The sequence below is a fragment of the Sceloporus occidentalis genome, unplaced genomic scaffold, assembly GCF_023333645.1.
Source record: "Sceloporus occidentalis isolate IW3139 unplaced genomic scaffold, rSceOcc1.0.p SCAF_7, whole genome shotgun sequence".
NCBI classification, from domain to species: Eukaryota; Metazoa; Chordata; class Lepidosauria; order Squamata; family Phrynosomatidae; genus Sceloporus; species Sceloporus occidentalis.
Window position 1 is genome coordinate 2776333 of NW_028316987.1, and position 23646 is coordinate 2799978.

Below are 23646 nucleotides of genomic sequence, written 5' to 3' on the forward strand. Positions count from 1 at the left end.
TCAGTGACTCAAATCCTTCTTGATACTCAGTTATCCACTTCACTGCCTTAGGCTTTTTGGAACAGAACAGGGTAGATCTGTTGGAGGTGCCACCATTTGGCTATAGTTGAGCACAAACCTTTTTGTAGGACCTGGCATAACCCAGAAAAGATTGAACCTGTTTTCTGGCCCAGGGAAAAGACCAGTTATGAATAGCTTCCACTTTATCCTTCAAGGAGTGATAGTCTATTGACCCACCTTGGGGCCAAGGTAAGCCTCAATAAAGTGCCAATTGACACTTACTGGCTTTGACTGTCAGTCCAGAATCCCTGATGCACTGGGAGATGATCTCCAGGAGGAACTTCCTGACAGTAAGGGTTGTTCGACAGTGGAACACACTCCCTCAGAGTGTAGTGGAGTCTCCTTCTTTGGAGGTCTTTAAGCAGAGGCTGGGTGGCCATCTGTTAGGTATGCTTTGATTGGGATTTCCTGCATGGCAGGGGGTTGGACTGGATGGCCCTTGTGGTCTCTTCCAACTCTACGATTCTATGATTCTCTGATTCTGTGATTCAAGGTACTTTGGGTGATTCCTTTTGGTGGTCTTTCGAAGGAATGCCACGATGTATGCAACAACTCTCTGGAATAAAACATCTATGTTGAGAAGTGGTTGGAGATGGCTTTTGGCCTGATCGTTGGGTTTCGCCACTTTGGAGATTGGACATACTCATCAATGTCCTGCTTATCCCAATAGAAGAACTTCCTTAATCTGTCCTTGGTCTGATTCGCTCCAGCATGCCCACTGGGCTGGTCATGAGCTAGGATCAGGAGCTTGGTCGTGTACTTGGTAGGAACCAGTAGCTCTTTCTGAGCATGCAATTCCTTCTTACAGCCTTTCAACCAAGCCTCTCATTCTAGCTGGTCCCCATCTATCACAAATCTCAATCTCTTTGTTGCTGAACAAGATTGGACCATCTTCCATTCAGCTTAATGGCTCTGATCTGCTCCCTGCAACTTCTGGAACTACTGTCATTCCATTGGAGCCATCCGCTCCTCCCAGAGTGGAAGACTTCCATCAGGTTCCTGCTGCATTGTGGCAGAAGGAGAGATCTGTTATGGTGCTGAAGCAATAATGTCTGTTGTTCGAAGTTGTTCCTCTTGTGTCAGACTCTCAGGTGCTGCCGCTGCCAGTGAACCTCTGTCTCACTCCTCCTCCCCCACTGAATGTTACAGCAAGCATCTTCCCAATTTCTGCTCCCTTGGCTGGTATTTGGGTTGCTACTGCTTCACTGGAGTCTTCATTGCTGGTGTCTCCTCTGCTATGATAGCAACTTGTAGCATTTTTGCCATATTGCCTGACACCTGACTCTGCCCAGTACCCACTACAGACTCTCTTCCCCCCTAGGCAGCTCTGAGTCAAGTGAGTTGGACACAGCATAATGGGCCTCATGTAGAGGCTGCTAAGCAGGTACCCTGGCATCATGTTACCACTTCTGATCTTCCCCTGTGTCCTCTCCTTCCACTGAGACATCAATCAGGATTCTCTCAGCTTCTGTTCCCTTGACCATTCACCACTTTGGATAATCAGCTGCTCTCATCTTTCTGTTGTCTCACCAGGTAGAGTAGGATTCAGAGGCATAGCCATGTTAGTCTGGAATATCAATATGCATTTTTGAGACTAATTGTGAGAACAAAGTTGAGTAGAAGTCACTGATGCTGCTGTAAGTTAACTTGGCTTCTTACAGTGACTCTGCCATGTCCTGCAGTACCTGCATTGGCTGGTTGCCCACTGAATCCACTTCCACCTCCCTGGGCAATTCTGTGTCAGGTGCAGCAGTTCACTCTGAATGGAATTCAAGTGCAGGTTGGTCACCAGGCTGGGATGTAGGTTGGCACTCATTTTGGGCAGCCATGATGTACTATCTGATTCCTTTCAGGGCCTTACACAAGTCCCTGCCACTCAGTCCCCCAAAATTACATACATATATTATCAAATTACCTATAATTAGAGGTAGTATTAGTTGTTCTGAAATATAATTTAATATTTATACTATAATATCTAATATCTATTATTGTATATACTCGAGTATAAGTTGACCTCATGTAGAAGTTGAGGGCAGGTTTTGGGGTCAAAATTATGAATTTCAGTGCTCCTTTGAAGGGAAGCATCAAAGAACTGCCATTGTTACCATTTTCCCACTCAGGCATGCAAAAAGGTCAGAAGTGGCATCGTAGCAGAGTGAGTAGGGGGACTGGTGCTTCTTTTAGGCATTCCTAGGATGGACTAAGTTCTCACCTTTCACACTCTACCCAGAGAAGGAGATGGTTCTATTTTTGATAAGAATTAAACTACAGTATTTACATTGACTGATAGGTCAACCCAGGGTTTTTTGGGTCAGTTTTTTTGATTAAAACAATTTCTAGACTTATATGGTGTGTGTGTGTGTGTGTGTGTGTGTGTGTGTGTGTACACACAAACATGCACACATACAGTGGGCCCTTGGTATCCACTGGGTTTTGGTCCAGTGTGCCCCCCACCCAACCCCATGAATACAAAAATCTGTGGATGTTCAAGTCCCACTGAATACAATGACACAATGAAATAGTGCTCCTTATATAAAATAGTAAAATCAAGGTTTGCTTTGGGAATTTATATTACTTTTGAATATTTTCAAGCCATGAATGGTTGAATCCATGGATAAAAAATTCAGGGATACAGAGGGCTGACTGGAAAGAGATTGACAGAGATTTCCTAAAAAAACAATTTCTCACTTAGCTTGCAGTCATCTCTACATACCCCTCTGTTTTTATGTCATGTTCCATTTCTTAGAAGAAATCACAATTGTGGGAGACAGACTTCTAACTAAGATGCATTTGGCTGTCTTAAGTGGTTTAACATGACTCACGTGAACAAGACACATTAGTTTAACCTCATTCGTGAGTTTATAGCATTGCAAGAAATGGGAGGGGTCACTTCTTAGATGATGGGTAGCCCCCAATCTCCCCAATCAATATTCACAAAATATCCCTACAAGTACTACTGTTACCCAAACCATTTGGGGAAGTTTCTGGTCTGAGCAAGGCCAGTCCTACTGTTAGGCAGAGCGATGCAACGATGCCGCTCTCAGGAAGCAGATTCTGAGTATAAAGGAAAGGTAGCAAATTTTATGTTTTTATATTTATTTTTACTTTCTCTTTTACCAGCTCTCAGAAGCATCTTTTCCCAAATTGAATGTAATTTAATTAATTGATCAGTTATTTGCAGCTAATTCCTTTAATTCTAATATAGATGGTAGAATTAAAACTGCATTATGACTGCAGCATCATTAAGGATAATGATGCTCTTATTATGGTGCAACTGTAACAGTTATTTTTTTATGATTAACATTTATAGATTTGGGATGTACTCATTATCTTAGTCATATGCATTCCTTTCCCTTCTGTATGAAGAAAGGAGTCTTTCTGGAGCAGGAAATGTATTTCTCAACAAGCATTTTTGTGTTAATTCACTGTTCCCCGATTTTGCATTCTTTATTTTATCCGTTTGATACAATCCCCCCCTGATAGAAAGCTGAAAGTGGAGAATATGCCTGAAAATGAGTGTTTTTGAATTGTGTCGTGGATTACCATCAGCATCATTGCTGATACTGTATGTCTAGGTGAGAGGTTTGGATGCTCTCAGAATTTGCTGCCTATGCTTACTCTTGGATAACCTGACTGATTTTTTTCTGATCAGATTTATATAAACTGGATTTCAACTGTACTGATTCTCAATGACTTCTGATACAATGGACATACAGAGAATAAGGATGCATCTTTATCCTTCTCTGCCAAAGTATACTGGTGCCTCACAAAAATTCCAAATCTCAGAATTCTGTAGAATGGAGCCATGGCAATTAAAGTGGTGTCAACCTGGATTATTTCTGCAGTGCCAATGCAGCCTCAGATGCACTTTGACACACAGATTTGTGCTTTGTGGCATTTTTAAAAAGTAACTCACGCAACAAGCGAAGCCATTTTTGAAAAAAAATCTTTAAAAATTGTAATGACAACAGTAACAATTTTGGGGTGAGGGGAACATCCTGAAACTATTACCATATCTAGATTCTGTTTTAGCAATAGCTTTCCAAATTCTGGGAAGGGGAGAGTTACTTTTGGAATTTCTCTGCTTCAGGTGGCAAAATGATTTGGTTGGCTGTGAGTACTTTATCCACCTTTTTGGCTGTGTGAGAGAGGCACAGGGTATTTTCTGCTTAACTACAGGCAGCAAAAATACTTTGGACTGACCCTGGACCTTTGAGATCACTATTGGGGAGCAAAGGGTTACATGTGTATCTTTCCTCCTAGTTGGCCAGATGCCCAGATGATCACATGAAGGATGATAATTGGATAAGTTTGCCCAGTCCGTGCAGTGTGTCGAGTACTGAACTCCCCTCCATCTGTCTCTCTCTTTCATACATACATACACAAGACTAAGGCAGTCATGTGGCAGTATTTACTCCTGCTCTTTTTGGTTCTTCTGATCCCTGGGTTAATTTTGTTCTATCATATCCATGGCAAGGGGCCGAACCCCTTCAGCCAGGAGTCTGTGCAGTCCCCAAAACCAGTAGTGACAGACCAGGAAGCTCGCAGAAAGGTCCTCAAGAAAGGTAAGTGAACCTAGGTGATCCAGCCAGGAAGTGGATCGGCTTGCAATTTGATTGGATTGGATGTCATCGCTCAAAACTGAGCTGATCCAAGTCTTGGCACTCTTGCTGGAATAGAACCTGGGGAGAGGGCACTGTCCTCAGATCTCTTGGCCAGATCTCATGGTGTGCTCAGCTGCAGTGGTGAAGCTATAGGAGGAGGCAAAATGGGAACATTGCCCCCTAAATAAGAATTTGGCTCCCCCAAATGCAATGCTACTTCACTCCTCAAATTGCTAGCATAGCAGCGAGTGAGGCATTGAAAATCATTCACACACCCAGAACTCTTCTATTAGCTGTGCTCTCATTGCATTCATAGCTTTGGATCTTGTTGTTGTTGTATGTTTTCAAGTCATTTCCGACTTATGGCAACCCTAAGGCAAACCTATCATGGGGTTTTCTTGGCAAGATTTGTTCAGAGGAGGTTTGCCATTGCCTTCCCCAAAGGCTGAGGGTATGTGACTTGCCCATGGTCACCCAGTGGGTTTCTTGGCTGAGCTGGGAATCAAACTGTAGTCTCCAGAGTCCTAGGAGTTTATCCTATGGAGTTTATCCCATGCAGAAATGAGATTTAAATCAGGAAAATCCTGCACAAGCAGGATCTCTTTCAGATGATGTTGGGGGGGGGGGGATCCTACACAGAAAGGGGGCATCCCAAAAGTAAATAGCAGCTGATTTTGTCCACTTTCTGTGCGGGTTAATGTTGGAATAATGCTGAATTCCCCCAATGTGTCTGAAAAATTATCCCACTTTTGCGGGAGTTTTCCAGGATTTAAATCCTGGTTCTGCATAGGATTTGGACACTTAGCCTCCTGTGTGATAAACTACCTAGTCCAACACTCAAACCACTATGCCATGCAGAGAGTGGGACACTAAAAATCATTCACACACACACAACTCCTCTACTTGTTGTGCTCTTTGCATTTCTATGGTAACTTTGCTTCCCCCTTTTTTCTGGTGATGCCTAAACTGTAGTTCTAAATGCTCCACTGAAATTTTAAGCTATTGCAGAGCTGGATGTGTGGGGACTGAAGGGAAATTGTATAGACCTCTTCTGCATTGCTCATCAGTTACAACATAGCATCTAACATTTCACAGATGAAAATCAGGACATGTGTGGCCAAGCAACATCACAGTGTGGTCAAGATGGCAAAAGTTACTAACTGGGAAGAATGCACAAGATAGGATGGGCTAAATATTTGAACAGGCATTGTCTTTTAATGTAATGTAAAACATGGATATAAAAATAATTGTAAAAAAAGACAGGAGAGGTTGCAGCAGTCGGATTCTGCCTCCTCTTCTCCTCCCTACTGAGTTGAGTGCAAACTACTTTTTTTCTTTGAAATCAATTTGCAGCAACTGAAGTAAATTGAAGACAAAGGGGAAAGTGGGAGGAGCAGAGAGAGAAACTGGGACATTTTAAAGCAACTGAAGAAAGTGGGATGACAGAGGATTCATCCAATCATCCAAATCAGGATAAATTGAGAGTATACTACAAGCTTTTCCTGACTTGCTCCATGCCTTCCAACATTTCACAACTGAAAACAGGACATGTGTTACTGAGCAATTTCAGAGTGTGATTTTTTTAAAAAAAGAGTGTGGCAAAGAAAAAGAGGACAAACTTTATTTACAAGAAAGAACTAAAGAAAATTACTATTTTAAGTAGAGAAACCCTGGCTCACCTCTGGGGCTGCATCCATACTGCAGAAACAATCTGGTTTTACCCCACTTTAAGTGCAATGGCTCAGTGCTATGGAGTTCTGGGAACTGTAGTTTTCTGAGGCACCAGAGCTCTTTGATAGAGGAGTTTATCACATGGGGAAAATCCCATGCAGAAATGGGGGTTTAAATTGGAAAAAACTACAGGTTGATTTTCACATGATGTCGTTGTTAAAGTGGTGTTAACCCGAGCAGAAAGTAGGCAGAAAGGAGACAAAAGCCGCTCCTTTTTACTTTTGGAAAATCCCCAAAATAAAAAGGAGTGACTTTTATCTATTTTCCGTTCAAGTTAATACCACTTTAACAATGGCATGTGTGAAAATCAACCTGCTTTTGCAGGTTTTCCCCAGCTTTTAAATCCTGTTTTTGCACAGGATTTCCCTCATGTGATAAACTCCAGAGAAGGCTAAATATCTCATAAAACTTGCCATCTGCAGAGGTTCAGTTTAACCCCCCTCTCCACAGATGGGAAAAACATGCCACCATTGATATGTGGCAATCTGTGTACAATCAAATCCATGGATTGCTAACTCGCCAATATAATGGGACCATTGTAGTAGGGTTAAGATGGAGGACTCGCAAATAAAAAATGTCTTGTTGCAACAGAATGAGTAACTGAACATTACTATCCAGCACGAATTACTATAACAGAAACAAGTACAGTGGGACCTTGTTATCCACTAGGGTTTGGTTGCAGGACCCCTGTGGATACAAAAATGTGTGGATGCTCAAGTCGTAGTATATAGAATGGTGTATTAAATGTTGTCCCTTATATAAAATGGCAAAATCAAGATTTGCTTTTGGGATATCTATATCTGTCTATATAGATATTTACTATTCTTAAGCTGTGAATGGTTGAATCTGTGGATGTAGAATCCATGGATACATAGAGCCAACTGTACACTTTCTTTATATACTTATAACCAGGGATGGAAAGAATATTTGAAAATATTTTTTTCAAAAAACAAAAACATATTTCTTGAGTGTCAGGAAGCCTTGACAAGGAGAATCCTGGACTGAGAAGAAACTTTGTGGTTCAGCATTTATTTGATGCAAAATTCACACACGGTTTTTTTTTGTGTGTGTGTGTGTAGAAAACAGCATTTTCAGCACAGGGAACAACATATTTTTGCATAAAAATACACTTTCTTGTGAAGAAATGTTGTTTTCTGTGCAGAAAAACTGTTTGCTCAACATTTCTGTAGTTGGGGACTTTGTAAAGTTTGCACTGCATTTTCTACACAGAAAGCAACATTTTCTGCAGAGAATCATTCCTGAACTTTCAAATTAAGTAACCAACAAGACAGAGGAAACTTTCAGAAAGCTTTGTGACTAGGAATGGAGGCCTCTGTCTTGCTCATTACCATGGACTTCCTTTCCCCCCATCTCCAACTCCATTCCATTCCAGATCCAAGTTTGTTTGTTTTTAACAACAAGCATTCAGTGATCCCACAAGACAAGTCACTAATTGATTTATGTCACTGTTTGGTTTAGTGATCCTGCTAGACAAGTCACTAATTGATTTATGGGACTGATATGTTCTTTGTTAGGGGATATTGCTTAGAGGACAGGATGACCTTTGAAATGCATTCCAATAAAGGTGTACTTTGCGCAAGTATCCAGCAGTGGACAAAGACATACATGTTATAAAAACCCATCCACCTCAAGGATGGAGGTCAAAGATACAACCAATTATTAGAGACAGTTTGGTTCATTTTCTGATAAACACCCTTCAAAATCTCTTCCTAATTTCAACAGAAAGAATTAGAGATTTTGACTTACTCAATGGGGAGAAGGTAAAAACAATTGCATCCTTTTCTTTGACATCCCAACATTGTTCCTTCCATGACATTGCCCAACTTGCCAGTTCAAGATAAAGTATTTTGGACTATACTTTTTAAAATTAAAGTCTTAAGTACAATTCGTTAAAGTACTAAATATTCAAAAATAGAAAAGTTGGGAGAGGAAAACATTTTTAAAAAAGAGAAAACAAGGTACGAATATGTATTTAATGATAAGTGTATATCTAACTAGAATTAAAACTAACCTAACACTAAGCTACACTAAAACTAATACACAGTAATACTGATACAGTAAATCAAAACACTAAGCAGTAAGTAACTAAAATACAAAAGGGCTCTGGCCCTGTTCCCCCAATCGAAGCTGTCGACGTTTAAAGCCCTCCATGGGCTGGCCCCCCTTATTTATCAGACCTTCTTTCTCCTCACCTTCCCACTTGGGCCCTCCATTCTGGTAGTCAAAGTCGTCTGTCCCAGCCCAGGATTTCCTCTGCCCCATCTAGGATTCACCCCTTTTCACTTGCTGCCCCTCACTCCTGGAACCTTCTTCCCCCGCGAGCAAGAGCCATCACTTCTTTAACCAGCTTCAGAACGGAGTTGAAGACCATACTGTTCAGAGAAGCATTCCCAGACATTGTGTGATTGTCACTTGCTATCTGATGTTCTTTTTGTTGCCTGTTTTATTGAACCATTTCCTGTATTGCTATGTATTTTATTTGTATTATCCTATCATTTCTTAGATTGTACACAATTGGCAGGATTACTCTTTTATATTTGTTGTTTTTATGTACAGCACTGTGCAAATCTACAATGCTATATAAATAATAATAATAATAATAATAATGGTTGAAAAACAGAAACTAAAAAGGAAAAAAAATATTATTCTACCATTACATATCCAACTAAATAATCCTACTAGGGTTCTTAATACCCATAACCACCCATAAATTACTGCATCGTTCATATTCTTATTCCTCAAAAAAATCCATAAACACTTTTTCATCTTTAAAAAAAACTTCAGTTGATTTATCCTATAAAATCTATTTTAGCTTGGAAATTTGGGCTATATGGTCTAAGGGTTATCTTGAACTAGAACCAATAATTATTTGATTAAATTTAATACACAGCCATGAAATATTCTTAGTGGTCTTGATCTATTCTATTTCTCTCAATGAACAGGGTTGTTATGAGGATAATAAATGTGGGGTGGGAAGGGAAATAATGTCACTTGCTGATCCTTGGAAGCAAGCAGAACAAAAGAAAAATACAAATGTTTATCAACTTCAAAGGCCCAACTTTTGGTCCTTACAGGCAAGATCAATTCAACCAATTCAGTCCATGGGCACAAGAGATAGGGCTTTTTATTATTAGGGGCTGCAATCCCATGGAACTGATTTCCTCACTTTAAGAACTCAGTGGTAGGTAAGGATCAGAAAATATATCAGTTTCATATTCTTCAGCAGTTGATTTTCTTAAAGCTTAAATTATTTTCATCCCAGGTATGACAATAATAATGCCTTCTGTATATTCAAGAATGGACTAGAATGCTGTTTTCTCCTTTCACATGGCCCAAATTCAATAGATACATCTATTCTAGGCATGCAGAGGACCACATGGTTTGTAGCTGCCTTACAAGTGACAGAGATAAATTCATCAAGACCAGACTGAAATGAAATCCATCCATGCTGAATTGTGGGCCTCTGATTCTCTTCTTTCCTCTTCTGGTCCTTCCTAGGTTTCTCCCCAGATAAAGTGCCTCCCAACCTAGATGCAATTGTTATTGGAAGTGGCATTGGAGGTCTGTCTGTGGCAGCTGTCTTGGCCAAGGCAGGAAAACGGATTTTGGTGCTGGAGCAGCACAGAAAGGCCGGAGGATGTTGTCACACCTTTCAGGAGAAAGGCTTTGAATTTGATGTTGGTAAGTGTTAAAGCTCATGTGAAATGTGCCACAGTTTGAAGAGGGAAACCCAGTCAGATGCCTTGTTGTATTCATGCACAAAATGTTCAGATGCATAAATAGGTTACATTCCTTACAAACTGTAATACATCCTGACCTGCCCACATTTGCAGAACAAATGTTTGGCTCAGTGGCAGTTGATGACTCCTTTGACAGTGAAGTGGTGAATCTGCCATGGTTTTTACAGATCTGTCCAAGGTTCTGAACCTATTTTAGTGAAAGATTTCAGCACTCTGGGTAGTTTCTATGAAGGCTAAACTGAAACCTGGAGAAGATTCATTGTTCCACTGACATGGAAATTATCAACCACCATTGTTATGGACTGGAACTCCAACCATGACCCAGGACAAAAAAAGAAGCACAATAAAGACACTGGTAGACTGGGCAAGAAGGATCTGTGAACCCCACATCCTAGAAGATGAATCGAAGCACCTGGACTGGGCTCTACAGTCTAATGGTTATTACAGCTCAGATATCAGAAGGGCTGCCTGACCCAAAAAACCCCATAAGAGTGAAGACAAACAACCATCCAAAGGAAAGGTATTTTTACCATACATTAATGTAGTCACAGACAGAATGGGGAAACTGGTGAGGAAACACAACCTCCAGATGATCTACAAAAAAATCCAGTAAATGCTGCACTCAGTGAAAGACAGGAGAGACCTTCTCGGGGCTAAAGGAGTTTATTGCAAACTGTGCCGCTGTGGACAAGTCTACATAGGGATCACCAAACACAGAGTAAATATGAATCAAAGAACACAAGAGACAATGCAGATTGGGTCAGCCAGAAAAATAATCATCAGCAGAACACGTTATAAACCATTGTGGCATAAAATGCTATCAGAAAACACTGAAATTCTGGACCATGCCAACAACTATCAAGTCAGAATGCATAGGGAAGCCATTGAAATCCATAAACACCTGAACACCTTCAACAGAAAAGAAGAAACCCTTAAAGTAAACAAAGGCCCAATTTAAACGGGCGCTATGAGGTGCCCCGTCACATGCGAGGGGCGGCACTTTCAAATGCCCCTTGCCCCTTGCACATGACGGGAGCGTAAAAATGGCAGCACCCTATACACATGGGCACCACCATTTTGATGTGACAGATGCCTAGCATCTGCACATCGCAGCGCCTTCATGATGCTTCAAGTGCGCCATTGGCGCCTTGCAGCATCATAATGGTGCCATGCAAAGAAACTGCTTTTTGCAGCTTCTTTTTGTTGTGTGAGGGAGCCGTGCGGTTTGTCCGCTGCGGCTCCCTCGCGCAACAAATGAGGGCGTTGGGAGACGGCCCTTTTTGGCCGGTCTGTATCCCACCAAAGTTTGGCTACCAGTCCTGAAAAACACCAAAATCAAGACCAAGCCCAGGCAAATGAAAACCACCCCGGGTCAGGTGGATTTCCCAGCAGACCATGGGTCTTTAATTAAATGGACACCATGAGGCCTTGCCATTCAACAACAGATCAACACAGAGGTTAACATGTAAATCACTTCCTCTCAAGCAAGACCCACAAAAGGCTAGAGAGTAGTTCCCTCCCTCCCTCCCTCCAAATAGAGACATTAGCCACACTTATGCAGGCTTATGCCACTAACAGCATGTTGCCCAAGACCTTCTTTTCATTCACTTTTTGTGATGGAAGACTTGTGAATGCGTCAAGCAGCCTAACAATGGCCAAAGGGGAAGGTTTCTCTATCTGCTTAAATTCTTATCCAAAAATGTCTCTGCTTTCTTTCTTTCTTTCTTTTTTCTGACTTTTATGGTCTCCTCACCCTTCTTAGGCATCCATTATGTAGGACAAATGCACAAGAATGGCATGTTGCGGGTAATCATGGACCAGCTCACCAATGGGCATCTTGACTGGGTTCAGTTGGAGGATCCCTATGATATCATAACCCTTGGGGACAAGGACTACACACTTTACTGTGGCAAGAAGGCCTTTGGGGAGGAACTGGAGAGGCAATTCCCAGAAGAGAAAGAGGTCATCAAAGAGTTTATAAGACTATCAAAGGTGAGCGAAAATGCTGGGAGGTCTTACTGATGCACAGAGGTAGGGGAAAGTTACATTTTTAGACTATAGCATCTACAATCCTCTCAGGCATTCCAGGAGCTGAAGTCCAAAGGAGTAATTTTTCTGCATTTAAGTAGTGAACTTCAACACTTTTTTGCCCAGAAGACCAAAGTTACAACCAGCCATTGTTCCTTCGGCCATGTGACTCAGATTAGATAACATCCATCTTGGCTGCATAGATGTGCTTTATTTACTGTATGCTGTTGATTTTCAGTATGTAGAGAGATCTTGTAGCACCTTTGAGACTAACTAACTGAAAGAAAGAAGTTGCAGCATAAACTTTCGTAAACCTCAGATGCATATAGTGGAGTGGAAGCCAGGGACAGACATATATATGCCATTGGTATGTGAGAATGACAGTTCAAATTCAAAAACCTTTGCATATGGAAATGAAGTGGCAAGTCCAGTTTTAACTATGGTTGTTTGTGAACAAAGGCATTGGGAACTAGCCTTTGTGTGTGGAAATAAAGTGCCAAGACCAGTTTGACATTGGAAACTAGCCTATAGATGAAGAGAATAGATAGATGAGTGTAGGTCACCCCGATGAGGTCAGATAGTGTTGAAATGTGTGTAGTGTGCCAGGAAGCCATTATATTTTTCCAATTCATTGCTGAGGGACTCTAGATGAGCTCCAGCTCTGCTGCTTCTCTTTCTAATCTGCCTTTGTAATTTTTTTGTTCAAGGACTGCTGTTCTGAGGTCTGAGATGGAAATGCCCAGGGAGACTGAAACCAGTCTGCCACTGGTTTTTGTGTATTCCCATTCCTAATGTCTGTTTTATGTGTCTGTCCCTGGCTTCCACTCCACCGTATGCATCTGAGAAAGTAGACTTTAGTCTATGAAAGCTTATGCTTCCAACGTCTTTCTTTCACTTAGTCTCAAAGGTCTACAAGATCTCTCTACATGCTGATTCTACAGATGAAAATGGCTGTATCATTGATTTTCATGTTTACTTCATTTTTGATAAAAATTTAGCAAAATAAAAAAAACTTAATAAAGAGAAAAACATGAGATTTTTTTAAAAAGCAATTAAACATAGGGAGGAGGGAAGAAACTAAAAGATTCATCCCACCCTTTGTATAGACTTTTACATTCTAATAAGATTACAGATAGTGGCCTGGGGATGTAGGTTCACAATCTCAGCTCAGCTGAGTATGGAAACATTTTGACTAAGTCTTTCCTTTCTTTTCTCCCCCCAAAAGACAGTATCGAAGCATGTGGCTTTGCTGGCTGTTCTGAAGATGATTCCCTTGTGGCTGTCTATGTTCCTGATCCAATGGGGCTTCATTCACTGGATCTCCCCTGTTTTCAGATTGGCATGTTCCAGCCACAGCAAAATGGCAACCCAGCTGACTTCCAATAAGGACCTGCAAGCTATTTTCAGCTACTTCTTCTATGGTGAAGAAAGGGTGATCAGTGTTGCTTGGTGGTTATTTTTTCCAGGATGTCACAGTTCTGATTAGTGTCACTATTCATTCTCTGCTGGGCTTTTCATCATTGTTCTCCATGGAGGATTTCCCCTCTAAAATCGCCTTTTGTAGAGATGAAACACCCCCACTGTACAGCACACACTTTTTGCGGGATCAATTCTTCACTTCTTCAGGGAAGGTAGAAAAAATTCCTGATCTGGGAGAGCTGTAAAACAAAATTGGTGGCATCCACTGGAGAAGAGAACCACTATCACACTACATTGTTATAACACTGTTATTGTAAAGTGGGTCCTTCCTATACGCAGGGGATCCATTCTGAAACACCCCCCCCCCCACATACACACACACACCGGCAAATGGGGAAAATGCATAAGTTTAAATCCCTTTAGTTCCTATGTCTGCACGCTCCACATTCGCTGGGATCCTGTGCCCCTTATCCCAGTGAATGTGGAGAGACGAGTGTAATTGTGTAGTGTGAAATGGCCCCTAATCTTCAGCATGGCACTTAGCTAGACTGAGGCCTCTTCCTTGCCATTTCCCATACTGTATTGAAAACTGCCATTACCCCATAGACTATGCTCAGTTCTGAGTTCCATACTAGGAGCAGGCAATTTGTGGACCTCCAGATGTTACTGCACTGCCGCTCCCACCAGCCATCAAGGAAATGAGATCAGCCTACCAAAAGAACACCTCTAATGTTGTTGCTTCAAACATCCATGGTTTCTTTTTCAATTTCTCTCCCTGTTCTCCTCCAACTATATTCACAGGAGTTCCTCCCAAAGACTCAAGCTTCTTGATTAATCTTCTTATGATCCACCACTACAAGCGTGGTGCATGGTACCCAAGAGGGGGCTCTAGCGAAATTCCTTTCCACATGATCCCCGTCATTGAGCAATCTGGAGGTGCTGTTCTAACAAGGGCCCGTGTAATTCAAATCTTGCTCTCAGAAAGTGGCACAGCAATAGGTGAGTCTCAAAAGAGATTTAATAGTGGCTTTGTTCCTTTCCTCTTCTTACAGCTCTCCTAGGGTACATCTACACTGTAGGATGGAGCCATGGTGTCAAACTGCATTATTTTAACAGTGTAGATGCACTGTGTAGGGCTGAAAAACATAGGAGAAGAAATGTCAGAGTAGAGTCGATGCTAGTGTAACATTTAGTACTGGGGCTGTCCTGCTTATGGGGCTCCAAATCAAAGAAAAGGATGGACTGGGGTGAGAGCCAATGGGGGAATGGAGAAGGAGGTTTTGTCATGCTCCAGGCCTTCTCAAGCATATGATTGGTTGATACATCTGTCCCTTAATCAGTAGCATGCCCCTGATTGGATAACTTGCATAGACATATATGGAATTGGTACATCTTTGCTGATCAATAATCTTTTATAGGTGTGAGTGTTCAGAAAGGCCAAGGTGGTGAAGTAAACATTTATGCTCCTTTGGTGATCTCAGATGCTGGCACATTCAATACCTTGGGGAAAATGTTGCCTCCTCAGATCCGAAGTAAACCAGGTAAAGCACACATAATATTTTTTTTCTTCCACAATGGCTTTCAGTATCCTGTAGGTCATACAGGCAACAAGGACTGTTGGAAAGCACTAGTTCTAATTCCATCTCTGAAGTTAAGCAGGACTAGATCTGGTCAGTACCAGGAAAAGTGCTACTGCTTATTCTGTGGTTTCTTCTCAGAGGTTACTGTAATGCTAGATAGGTAAGCTGAATGACAGAGTCTGGAGGGGATTACAAAACCTAAGAGCATTCCAAGACCCAGATCAGATAGCACTGTGGTCTCATTTTGATTCAGAAAACATTTAAAACCATGGTGAGGCACCTTGAAATGTGCCATGTGTTCTGTTATCTCCATGCTTCTTTTCCTGTAACAAAGATAGGCAGACTACAGGACTGTGGGATCTATTTCATTTTTCTTGGTGGTAGATAATGGCTTCCTCGGACTTTATCACAAGAGGCTGGTCAATTACAATTACAGCAGTCTTTGACCAGTACTTATCACATGAAGTTGTTTCTCTCCAATCATTGGATTGTACCTTTTCACTGATGAGTTTTCCCATCAATGGCTCCCAATATTGCTGTTTTCCTCCTACTGTCTCTGTTGCGATAAGTTCTTTCTTATCAGTTTAATAACTTTTTAAGGGGGGAGGGAAATATATTGTTTTTATGCTGTATGTTATTTTAATGTTGTAAACTGCCTGGATTGGTTTGCCACAGGGTGGTATATAAATAAAATTTTATTATCATTATTATTATTATTATTATTATTATTATTATTTCTGCTGCAATTCCAATATTTCAGCAGTCACATGGTCTGACTAGACCTGATTCTCCTTCTCTCTCCCTCCCTCCTCCTCTCCCTCTCACTATTCCCAAGCAGGCTGAGGGTACTTTTCCTTTCCTTTTTGATTTCTTTTCTTTAATGTTTTAAATCATTTTGTGTAAAAGTGCAGTTGTGGCAGAAATTAAAATAAAAAAAATTGAAAGGCATACATGCACTGGGTAGGGCATACATGGGGAGGAAGGTGAAGCTAGTAAGATGGTGCAGAAGAGCAAGCATGGGGCCACGGATCACCAAAGCAGAATAATAGTGTGGTTTCAGAGGAGTGTAATAGTGATTGTTTTCAAACAGTTATGCTCTTATTTGCTTCAACGTGATAGTTGTGTGACAACAGGCTAGTGTGATAAAGCAGCGTGAAGCAGATTCACTACCAACCTGCAATGGAAGCACCAGCTTCCATGGTTTGATGGTTTGTTTGTTTAAATTAGTGCTTCTACATCCACCAGCTACAGAGTTAGGTACAGAATGGTGGCTCAGAGGATGATGCCAATGCCCACTGAAGCTATGCCTTGGGAGCACTCGCATGTTCAATTACAAATTGGCACCTGAGATGCTACACTTCAGAAAGCTAAGGAGCTAAGGAGTGGTTGGGAAAGTCTTTTTGATGTTATCATTCAACAGCTGGAAATTAAAAGCTGTCGCCTATCTGTTGCAAATCATCAGACCATCGGTCGGTGCAATTCAGTCAGCCCTCTGCTTGTCCCTGTTCTGTCACTTGCTTTCCTTGCACATTCTCTAGTTTTCCCAAATGACAGGTTGCCATAACATTTGAATGAGACAAATGTTATGTTGGCACTGCTGCTCCCCAAACCATAATTTAGAGCTGTGGTTTGAAGTGGATTTGCAAAACAGAGGCCCTAGAAGCTCCCGTGTTCACAAATCGGCTGGCTGAGCATGGTTGGGAGCCAGGATTCAGCCGGGATGCAGTCGCCTGGCAGCATTGGTGGCATTTTCCATGCAATAATTCCGAACCGAATCCCACAACCCAACTATATCCCATTGTGGAGCAGTCAGGTTAAAAGTCAGTGTGATAAGCTCCTTAGTGGACAAAATGCTCTTTTTTCTTTCCAATCTGAACAGAAGAGCAAGAGGAAACTCCTGTTACCCAGATACAACTAAATCCAGGAACTTGACACTATCCAAGCAGGCTTTTAATTTTATTTTTAACTGTAGTTGCCCAAGAGAGGAGAGAATTGAAATGAAAGAGGAGAGGAGAAGGAAGGAGTGTACAAGCTAATATTGCATTCCAATCTTGATCCATCTGCCTTGGATTTCTATTTGTTTTAAAGATCAGTTTAAGGTGTTGGTTATTAGCTGGTTATAAAGTCCCAAAGAGTTTAAGACTAGGATGACATCTGCCCACATGAACCAGCTTGTCAATTACAGTCATCACTGAAGCCTCTGTTCTCTATTCTGACTTCCTCCCATTTGAGCAATTCTTTGAGAGACCCTGATCTTGCTTGTTTTTTTATCCATTGACAGTCTCTCAGGCCTAGTGAAAGAGAATAGAGTTCCCCATTTCTCAAGGTGTAGATCCCTCAAGACTCTCCTTGGAAGGCACAGAGATGACTGACATGTCATGATCTTCTGTACCTTCAGGCTCACAACTGAGTCAGGCTCTGATTCATATTCAAAGAAGGCTCCATCTATTTGGGGCATGAACATTGTGGCGTGTTTGTGAAAAAACATGGTGGCAGATGGGTATCTGAACATGGTGTGCAGTTGTAGGGGCAAAAGGGAAATTAATTTGTGATGGAATGGGTTTCCAGTTTCTCAGTACTGTTCTTCTGTCATTCACCTAGAGATCCAATCTCGGCTTAGCATGGTCAAGCATGGGATGGGCTCCTTCCTAGTCTTTGTGGGTCTTCGAGGGACCAAAGAAGAGCTTGGTCTCAAGTCAACTAACTACTGGATTTACCAACATGGTGATCTGGACAGTCTGTAAGTAAAACCTTTCCCCAAACCCCAGTCTAAGGTCAGAATTTTCTTTGCTATTCTATAAAGACCAGAAGGGGTGACTTTTGCTAAGGTGAGGAAGCTACTGGCACAGCCCATCTTGAACTGATGAGGTGTTTAAAGGAAGATTTGGGCTGGGATCCTGCATTGGAAGACATATCTCTGGCATGTAGCTATGATACATCAGCTGCTGCAAGACTGTGGAGGTAGCAGCAGAGATGAATCCAAAATATTATTTAGCTGATTACAAGCATCTTCAGAAAACTCCCAATGATCCTTAGGAATTCCCTATGGATAACATTTTTATTGTGTGGCCAGCTAAAGAAAAATAGCTGGACACATCTCCGCTGTTCTCTCTACTCACGACTGACAGAGAAATGACCATCTTGGGAGAGGGTTGCCATATTGAAGAAGTGGATTTGGTGTGGATTTAGCACATTGTTTGGTGGGAACGGAATTCTGATCTTCACATTGACTGACAAAATTGGATTTACGCCATCATAATTCACTAGAAAGATTGCTGTGCGTTGTGTGCCTTCAAGTCACTAACTTGTGGTGACCTTAAGGTAACGGGGTTTTCTTGGCAAGATTTGTTCAGCAGGGGTTTAACCTTTGTTTTCCTCTGAGGCTGGAAGAGTGTGACTTGTCCAGGATCACCCAGTAGGTTTGCATTGGCTGAGTGGAGATTCAAAACCTGGTCTGCAGAGTCATAGTCCAACACTCAAACCACTACTCCACCACGCTGGCTCCTCCACTAACAGAATGCCAATCTTGAAACAATTTATTGTGGTTGGAAATAGGAGAATAGAAGGTGGAAGGATAGAAAATGATTTTGCCTGACAAGGGCCATGTTCCCTGAGAAGCAATCTATAAGGGCCATATGCTGATAGTGGAGAGGGTCAGAGCCAACAGTGCACAGGGCTAGAGAAACTTGGTCTAAGACCACACACCTAGGCCCAAGTCTACTTGGGTCTTTGGGTCTGAGGCTTCCTGCCCCAGCTTTCGGACTGTTCTCTATGCCTTTGTAGGGAAGAGTTCTTTAGAACAGATGGCATAAACTTAAGATCATAGAGAGAGATGTTTTTTTCTTTGTGTTGCCTTGTTATTAGGGGATTGAGACAGAGTCCACGCTTTGTTCCACAACAGGCTCTGACGTTGATTCTTCCTGCCTCACTTGCAGAGCTAGGAAGTCTTTTTTAATGGTTTGGTACTTTTTGCAGTAACTAGCTCAAAAATGCCCCCCCCGCCCCCCCCCCGGCTGACGTTATGGCCAGGGCAGTAATTCACTACCTTTCCATGGAACATAACAGATTTGTAGCCTTGTGACACTTTTTGGGAGGTGTTGTGTAGTTTGCAAGGAGCAGAGGAGGATGAGGACAGCCAGAAACGAAGAGGGAGAGAGGACACAGTGAGAACATAAACTAATTTAGAGATTCAGATTAGCTGGGAATTTTTTTAAAAGTACTTTTCTGTCTCTATTCTGCCCAACGAGAGACTGCTGCCACCATCAGAAAGAGAAAGAGAGTCTGTGTGAGTGGGTGGGAAATGTTTTTTGTCAAAATTTTGAAGGTGCAATATCAGAACTGGCTGCTTGGGTGAACTCGAATAACAATAACTTGTAGTAACAGCGACAAGTAATAATCTGTTAAGTGATCAGAGTAATGACTAAGGTAACTAGTTCCTTCTTAAAAGGCCTACTCACTCAGCCCTCCAAGTTTTTTTTTTTCCTGAGCACCTTACTATTTGGGGTGAGATATCTACTAGATTTCGACATCATGCCATATGATTCTGGCATATTGGCTTTTGCATGAATGGTTCTACTATAATTACAATATGATTTGCTCCTCCAAGCTGGATATTCTGCTCCAGCTATCAATTATAGATTTTAAAGTTGCCCATGAATACTTGATCATAACCTTCCATATTCACTTGAGATGTTTCTGCACATGATATTCAGGGCCAGGTCTACCTTATTTACTCTCTTCCTTTCATTTTATGCCCACTGCTGCAAGTCATAAGGCTTTTTTAGAATGGTTTACATGGCTGTATGTCTGTCTCAAGAGGGATAGTCCCGTCCGTAAAAAGACATAAGGCAAAAGAGAGTTGGAAGGAGAAAGAAAACAAGAAAGCCCAGACCAGAGTTCTTAATGTTATGAGGTTCTCACAGTTTGGTGGGTTAAAATAAAAGATCAGCTCTCACCAGCCTCAACATAGACTATTCCATCTCTGCTATTGCTGTGTTCTGCTGCCACCAGTTTTAACTCTGTTCATTTGCAGGATGACAAAGTATTTTTCCCTACCCAGAGAAGAGGTGAGCGCCAACCTCCCTATGATGTTTGTCACCTTCCCTTCAGCCAAGGATCCCACATATGAAGAAAGGCATCCTGGTATCATTTTTTTTATCTATTGGAAAGGAATAGATAGAAAAGAAGTTGCAATTTTCTATTATTATTGTTTATGGTCTGAATGATGATAGAGTAGACCCACTGAATCATTTGTTGAATGGTGTGTCAACTCAGTTCTTTCAGTGGGTCTAACAACAGAATTTACGCCTATGTGTCTCTCTGTATGTATGTGTGTGTGTGTGCACGCGTGTGTATGAGAGAGAGAGAGAGAGAGAGAGAGAGAGAGAGAGAGAGAGATAAAGCTTAGAAAATTACTTTTTAAAAGGTATTTGTTCCCATTATTTGTTATCATTTTTAGAAAGTATTTTCCCATTGTTACTGATCAGTTTTTGAAAATGCATCCCTTTTCAGGGCTTATTATTTTTATTCCCTTTAAAAACTGGAAAAAGGCATAAAACTGTCAAAATATGCCTTCAAATACTTGAAAATCACCTTTCACAGTGAATTTTCAAACAAAATGTTATTGCTCTAGCAGTAACAAGTTTTGGTTCCTACTCTTTGCTTTTGGTTCCTACTCCAGTTCAGTGTGTGTTTGCACATTCTCCAATGTTCCCCAGATGAAAATTGGGACCCATGTGACTAAGGAACATCAGAGTATTGTCAAGAGGGCAAAGGTTATTAATAACTGAGTACAGACTATTTTTGTACCTTGAATTCCATTTGCAGCATTTGAAGGATGAAGGGGAAAAGTAGGAAGAGGAAAGAGAAACTGGGACATTTTAAAAGCAAATGAAAAAGTGGAACAGCAGAGGATTAATTGAAACCACTGGAGGATATATGTTTGGGGTCTTGGAACACACAAGCCTTGCCCCAATGCTTCACCTCACAATTTCCTAGGCTAATATTGGTGGCATCCCAGTATTAGGAACTAGCTTCCAAAGTGCATTCTCAAGAAACTGATTTTACAAGACTCTCTGCTAAGCAAATGGAAACTTTCACACAGACCATACTTCATGAAATATCAGAACAGGAGGTTATTCCCACCCCCACCTCCAGGTTCTCACAGGATAGCCAGTGATCTCATGTGCTTATATTCTTACCATTGCCTGGCCCTACAAGCCTACTTCACCCTTCAGAGATAATGCGATGAGGTCACAGGCCTAGGTCAAAAGAAATCTTAACCCTCTCTGTGCCTTTTTGAGCTATATGTTGTCCTGTGAGCTGTGCAATATGGGTCAGGTAGGTACCCTGGAAAACCTCTCCTTCAATGCACAAGCAAATACATCAAAAATGCTGTACTTAGAGAAATAAAATTCAAAATTGTGTAAATTTGTATGTTTGTCTTCCATATGAAAATCTGTTTCCTATGGAATTGGAATGAAAAACTGGAAACATGCAAAACTGGAAATGGGAAATAGATATCAATCCATCCCTAATTCTACCAGGGCAAAGGCACATGAAGGGCATAAAGACCCTAAAGAGATCAGATCAAGAACCAGATCTTAAAAGATCTGGGAGATCACCAATGAATATCAGGTTATATGTCAGAGGAAGCCACTGGCAAAACCACCTCTGAGTATACCTTGCCTAGGAAAACCTTATGAAATTCATGGGGCCACCAAAAGTCAACAGGTGATTTGCACACACACATCCAGGGGGACAAGAAGGTAACTTCTGCTATTTTTAATGTCATTTTTATTTACTACTACTTGTAAGTATTTAGCACTAATTGTAAATATTTATTGCCAATTGCAGGGCACTCTTGCATGACCATTCTCACCATGGCTCACTATGAGTGGTTTCAGGAGTGGTCTGAAGGTTGTGTGAAGAACAGAGGGCCTGACTATGATGCCTTCAAGATGGAGATTGCCCAGAATCTTTTAGACATGGCTTTGGCAAAGTTTCCTCAGCTCAGAGACAAGGTGATACTCTGTCAGGGCCTTTTTTCATATAATTTATCCATGGAAAGGAGAAATGCTCCAACAGATTGTCCAGGTTGGAATACATCATGACCTTTAGCAGTAGTACAGGTTCTTTCCTCCCCCTAAAGTTGTAGTGACTGCTGAGCTTTGCTGCCATTACATAACTGCAGGGAGTCAACCCTTATTTATACTTTCTTATTTCCTTTCTTACATACCCTTTATTCTTTCCTGTTCCTTTGTAGGTAGAATTTATAGAGGCTGCTTCCCCTCTCAGCAACCAGTACTATCTAGCTGCTCCTCTGGGTGAAATGTATGGTGCAGAGCACAATGTAGACCGCTTCGTGCCACAGGTTGTGGCTGCCATGAGAGCAAAGACTCCCATTCCGAATCTCTATTTGACAGGTCAGTGGCTGCTTCCCACATCCACCACATGCTTTAAATAGATAGAGCTGAGTATATGAGGGGGACACCATGTATCTGGTCTCTGGTTCATTTTCATTCTCTTACTGACAAGCTAGACAATAGAATAACAGAATCATAGAATCCTAGAATTGGAAGACACCTCAAGGGGCATCCAGTTCAATCCCCTGCCATGCAGGAACTCACAATCAAAGTGCCCCCGACAGATGGCCACCCAGCTGCTAAAGATGTCCAAAGAAAGAGACTCCACCACTCTCCAAGGGAGAGTGTGTTCCACTATTGAACAGCCCTTACTGTCAGGAAGATCTTCCTAATGTTGAGGTGGAATCTCTTTTCCTGTAGCTTGCATCCATTGCTCCGTGTCCTATTCCCTGGAGCAGCAGAAAACAAGCTTGCTCCATCTTCAATATGACTCCCCTTCAACTACTTATACAGGGCTATATATACAGGCTAATATGCTTATCCTGTTCTTAGAATTAGTGGTTTATTTTATTATTGTCTATTGAAAGGAAAACAGAGAAAGTCTGTTGTCCAAAAATAAATATGTTAGTAATATTCCCCTAAATATCTAGATTGACCCTCAGTGTGAATGGATGGTGAAGAAGTTAAAGAGCATGGAGGGCTACAAAAGCCACTGAGTAACTAAAGAGAGTATCTAAAGAGAACACAGTCTGGGGCTTGTTTTGGGATTTAACTCTTTGTCTCCACAATCTAGGTCAAGATGTCTTCAGCTGTGGCCTCGCAGGAGCTCTACATGGGGGATTGATTTGTGCCTCAGCTATACTTGGGCGCATCCTTTACATAGACTTGCTTCTACTGAAGAAGAAATTGAAGAGGCAAGATCAAAAGAAAGGAGACTAGTCCTGCCAGCCACGGTCACCCTTTCAGATAATAATAAGCTGTGGTAGGCTGGATTTAAGAATATAAAAAGAGCTTTGCTGGATCAGGCCAAAGTTCCAACTAGTTCAGCACCCAAACCAACAGTAGGCGAGCTGAAGGCTGCTTGGGATCAAGAGAAGAG

The 23646-nt window shown here is 41.6% G+C and overlaps 1 protein-coding gene across 1 annotated transcript; it reads left to right on the plus strand.

Moving 5' to 3' along the window:
* The first annotated feature begins 4459 nt into the window (after nucleotides 1–4459).
* Nucleotides 4460–23646, plus strand: LOC149309029 (all-trans-retinol 13,14-reductase-like). The gene is made up of 11 exons (XM_089534059.1): nucleotides 4460–4625; nucleotides 9915–10097; nucleotides 11919–12148; nucleotides 13410–13605; nucleotides 14405–14602; nucleotides 15022–15144; nucleotides 17785–17923; nucleotides 20216–20325; nucleotides 22039–22205; nucleotides 22448–22607; nucleotides 23341–23646. Exons 1-11 carry the CDS (start codon nucleotides 4460–4462, stop codon nucleotides 23484–23486), a joined length of 1818 nt encoding a protein of 605 aa, XP_089390185.1. The 3' UTR covers nucleotides 23487–23646.

What these genes read in the sequence shown, in the direction of transcription:
- LOC149309029 (XM_089534059.1), top strand. Translation starts at nt 4,460, where the DNA reads ATGTGGCAGTATTTACTCCTGCTCTTTTTGGTTCTTCTGATCCCTGGG. An exon ending in TTTCAGCTACTTCTTCTATG is followed by an intron (nt 13,606 to 14,404) that starts GTGAAGAAAGGG and finishes CTATATTCACAG; the next exon opens with GAGTTCCTCCCAAAGACTCA. An exon ending in CATGGTGATCTGGACAGTCT is followed by an intron (nt 17,924 to 20,215) that starts GTAAGTAAAACC and finishes GTTCATTTGCAG; the next exon opens with GATGACAAAGTATTTTTCCC.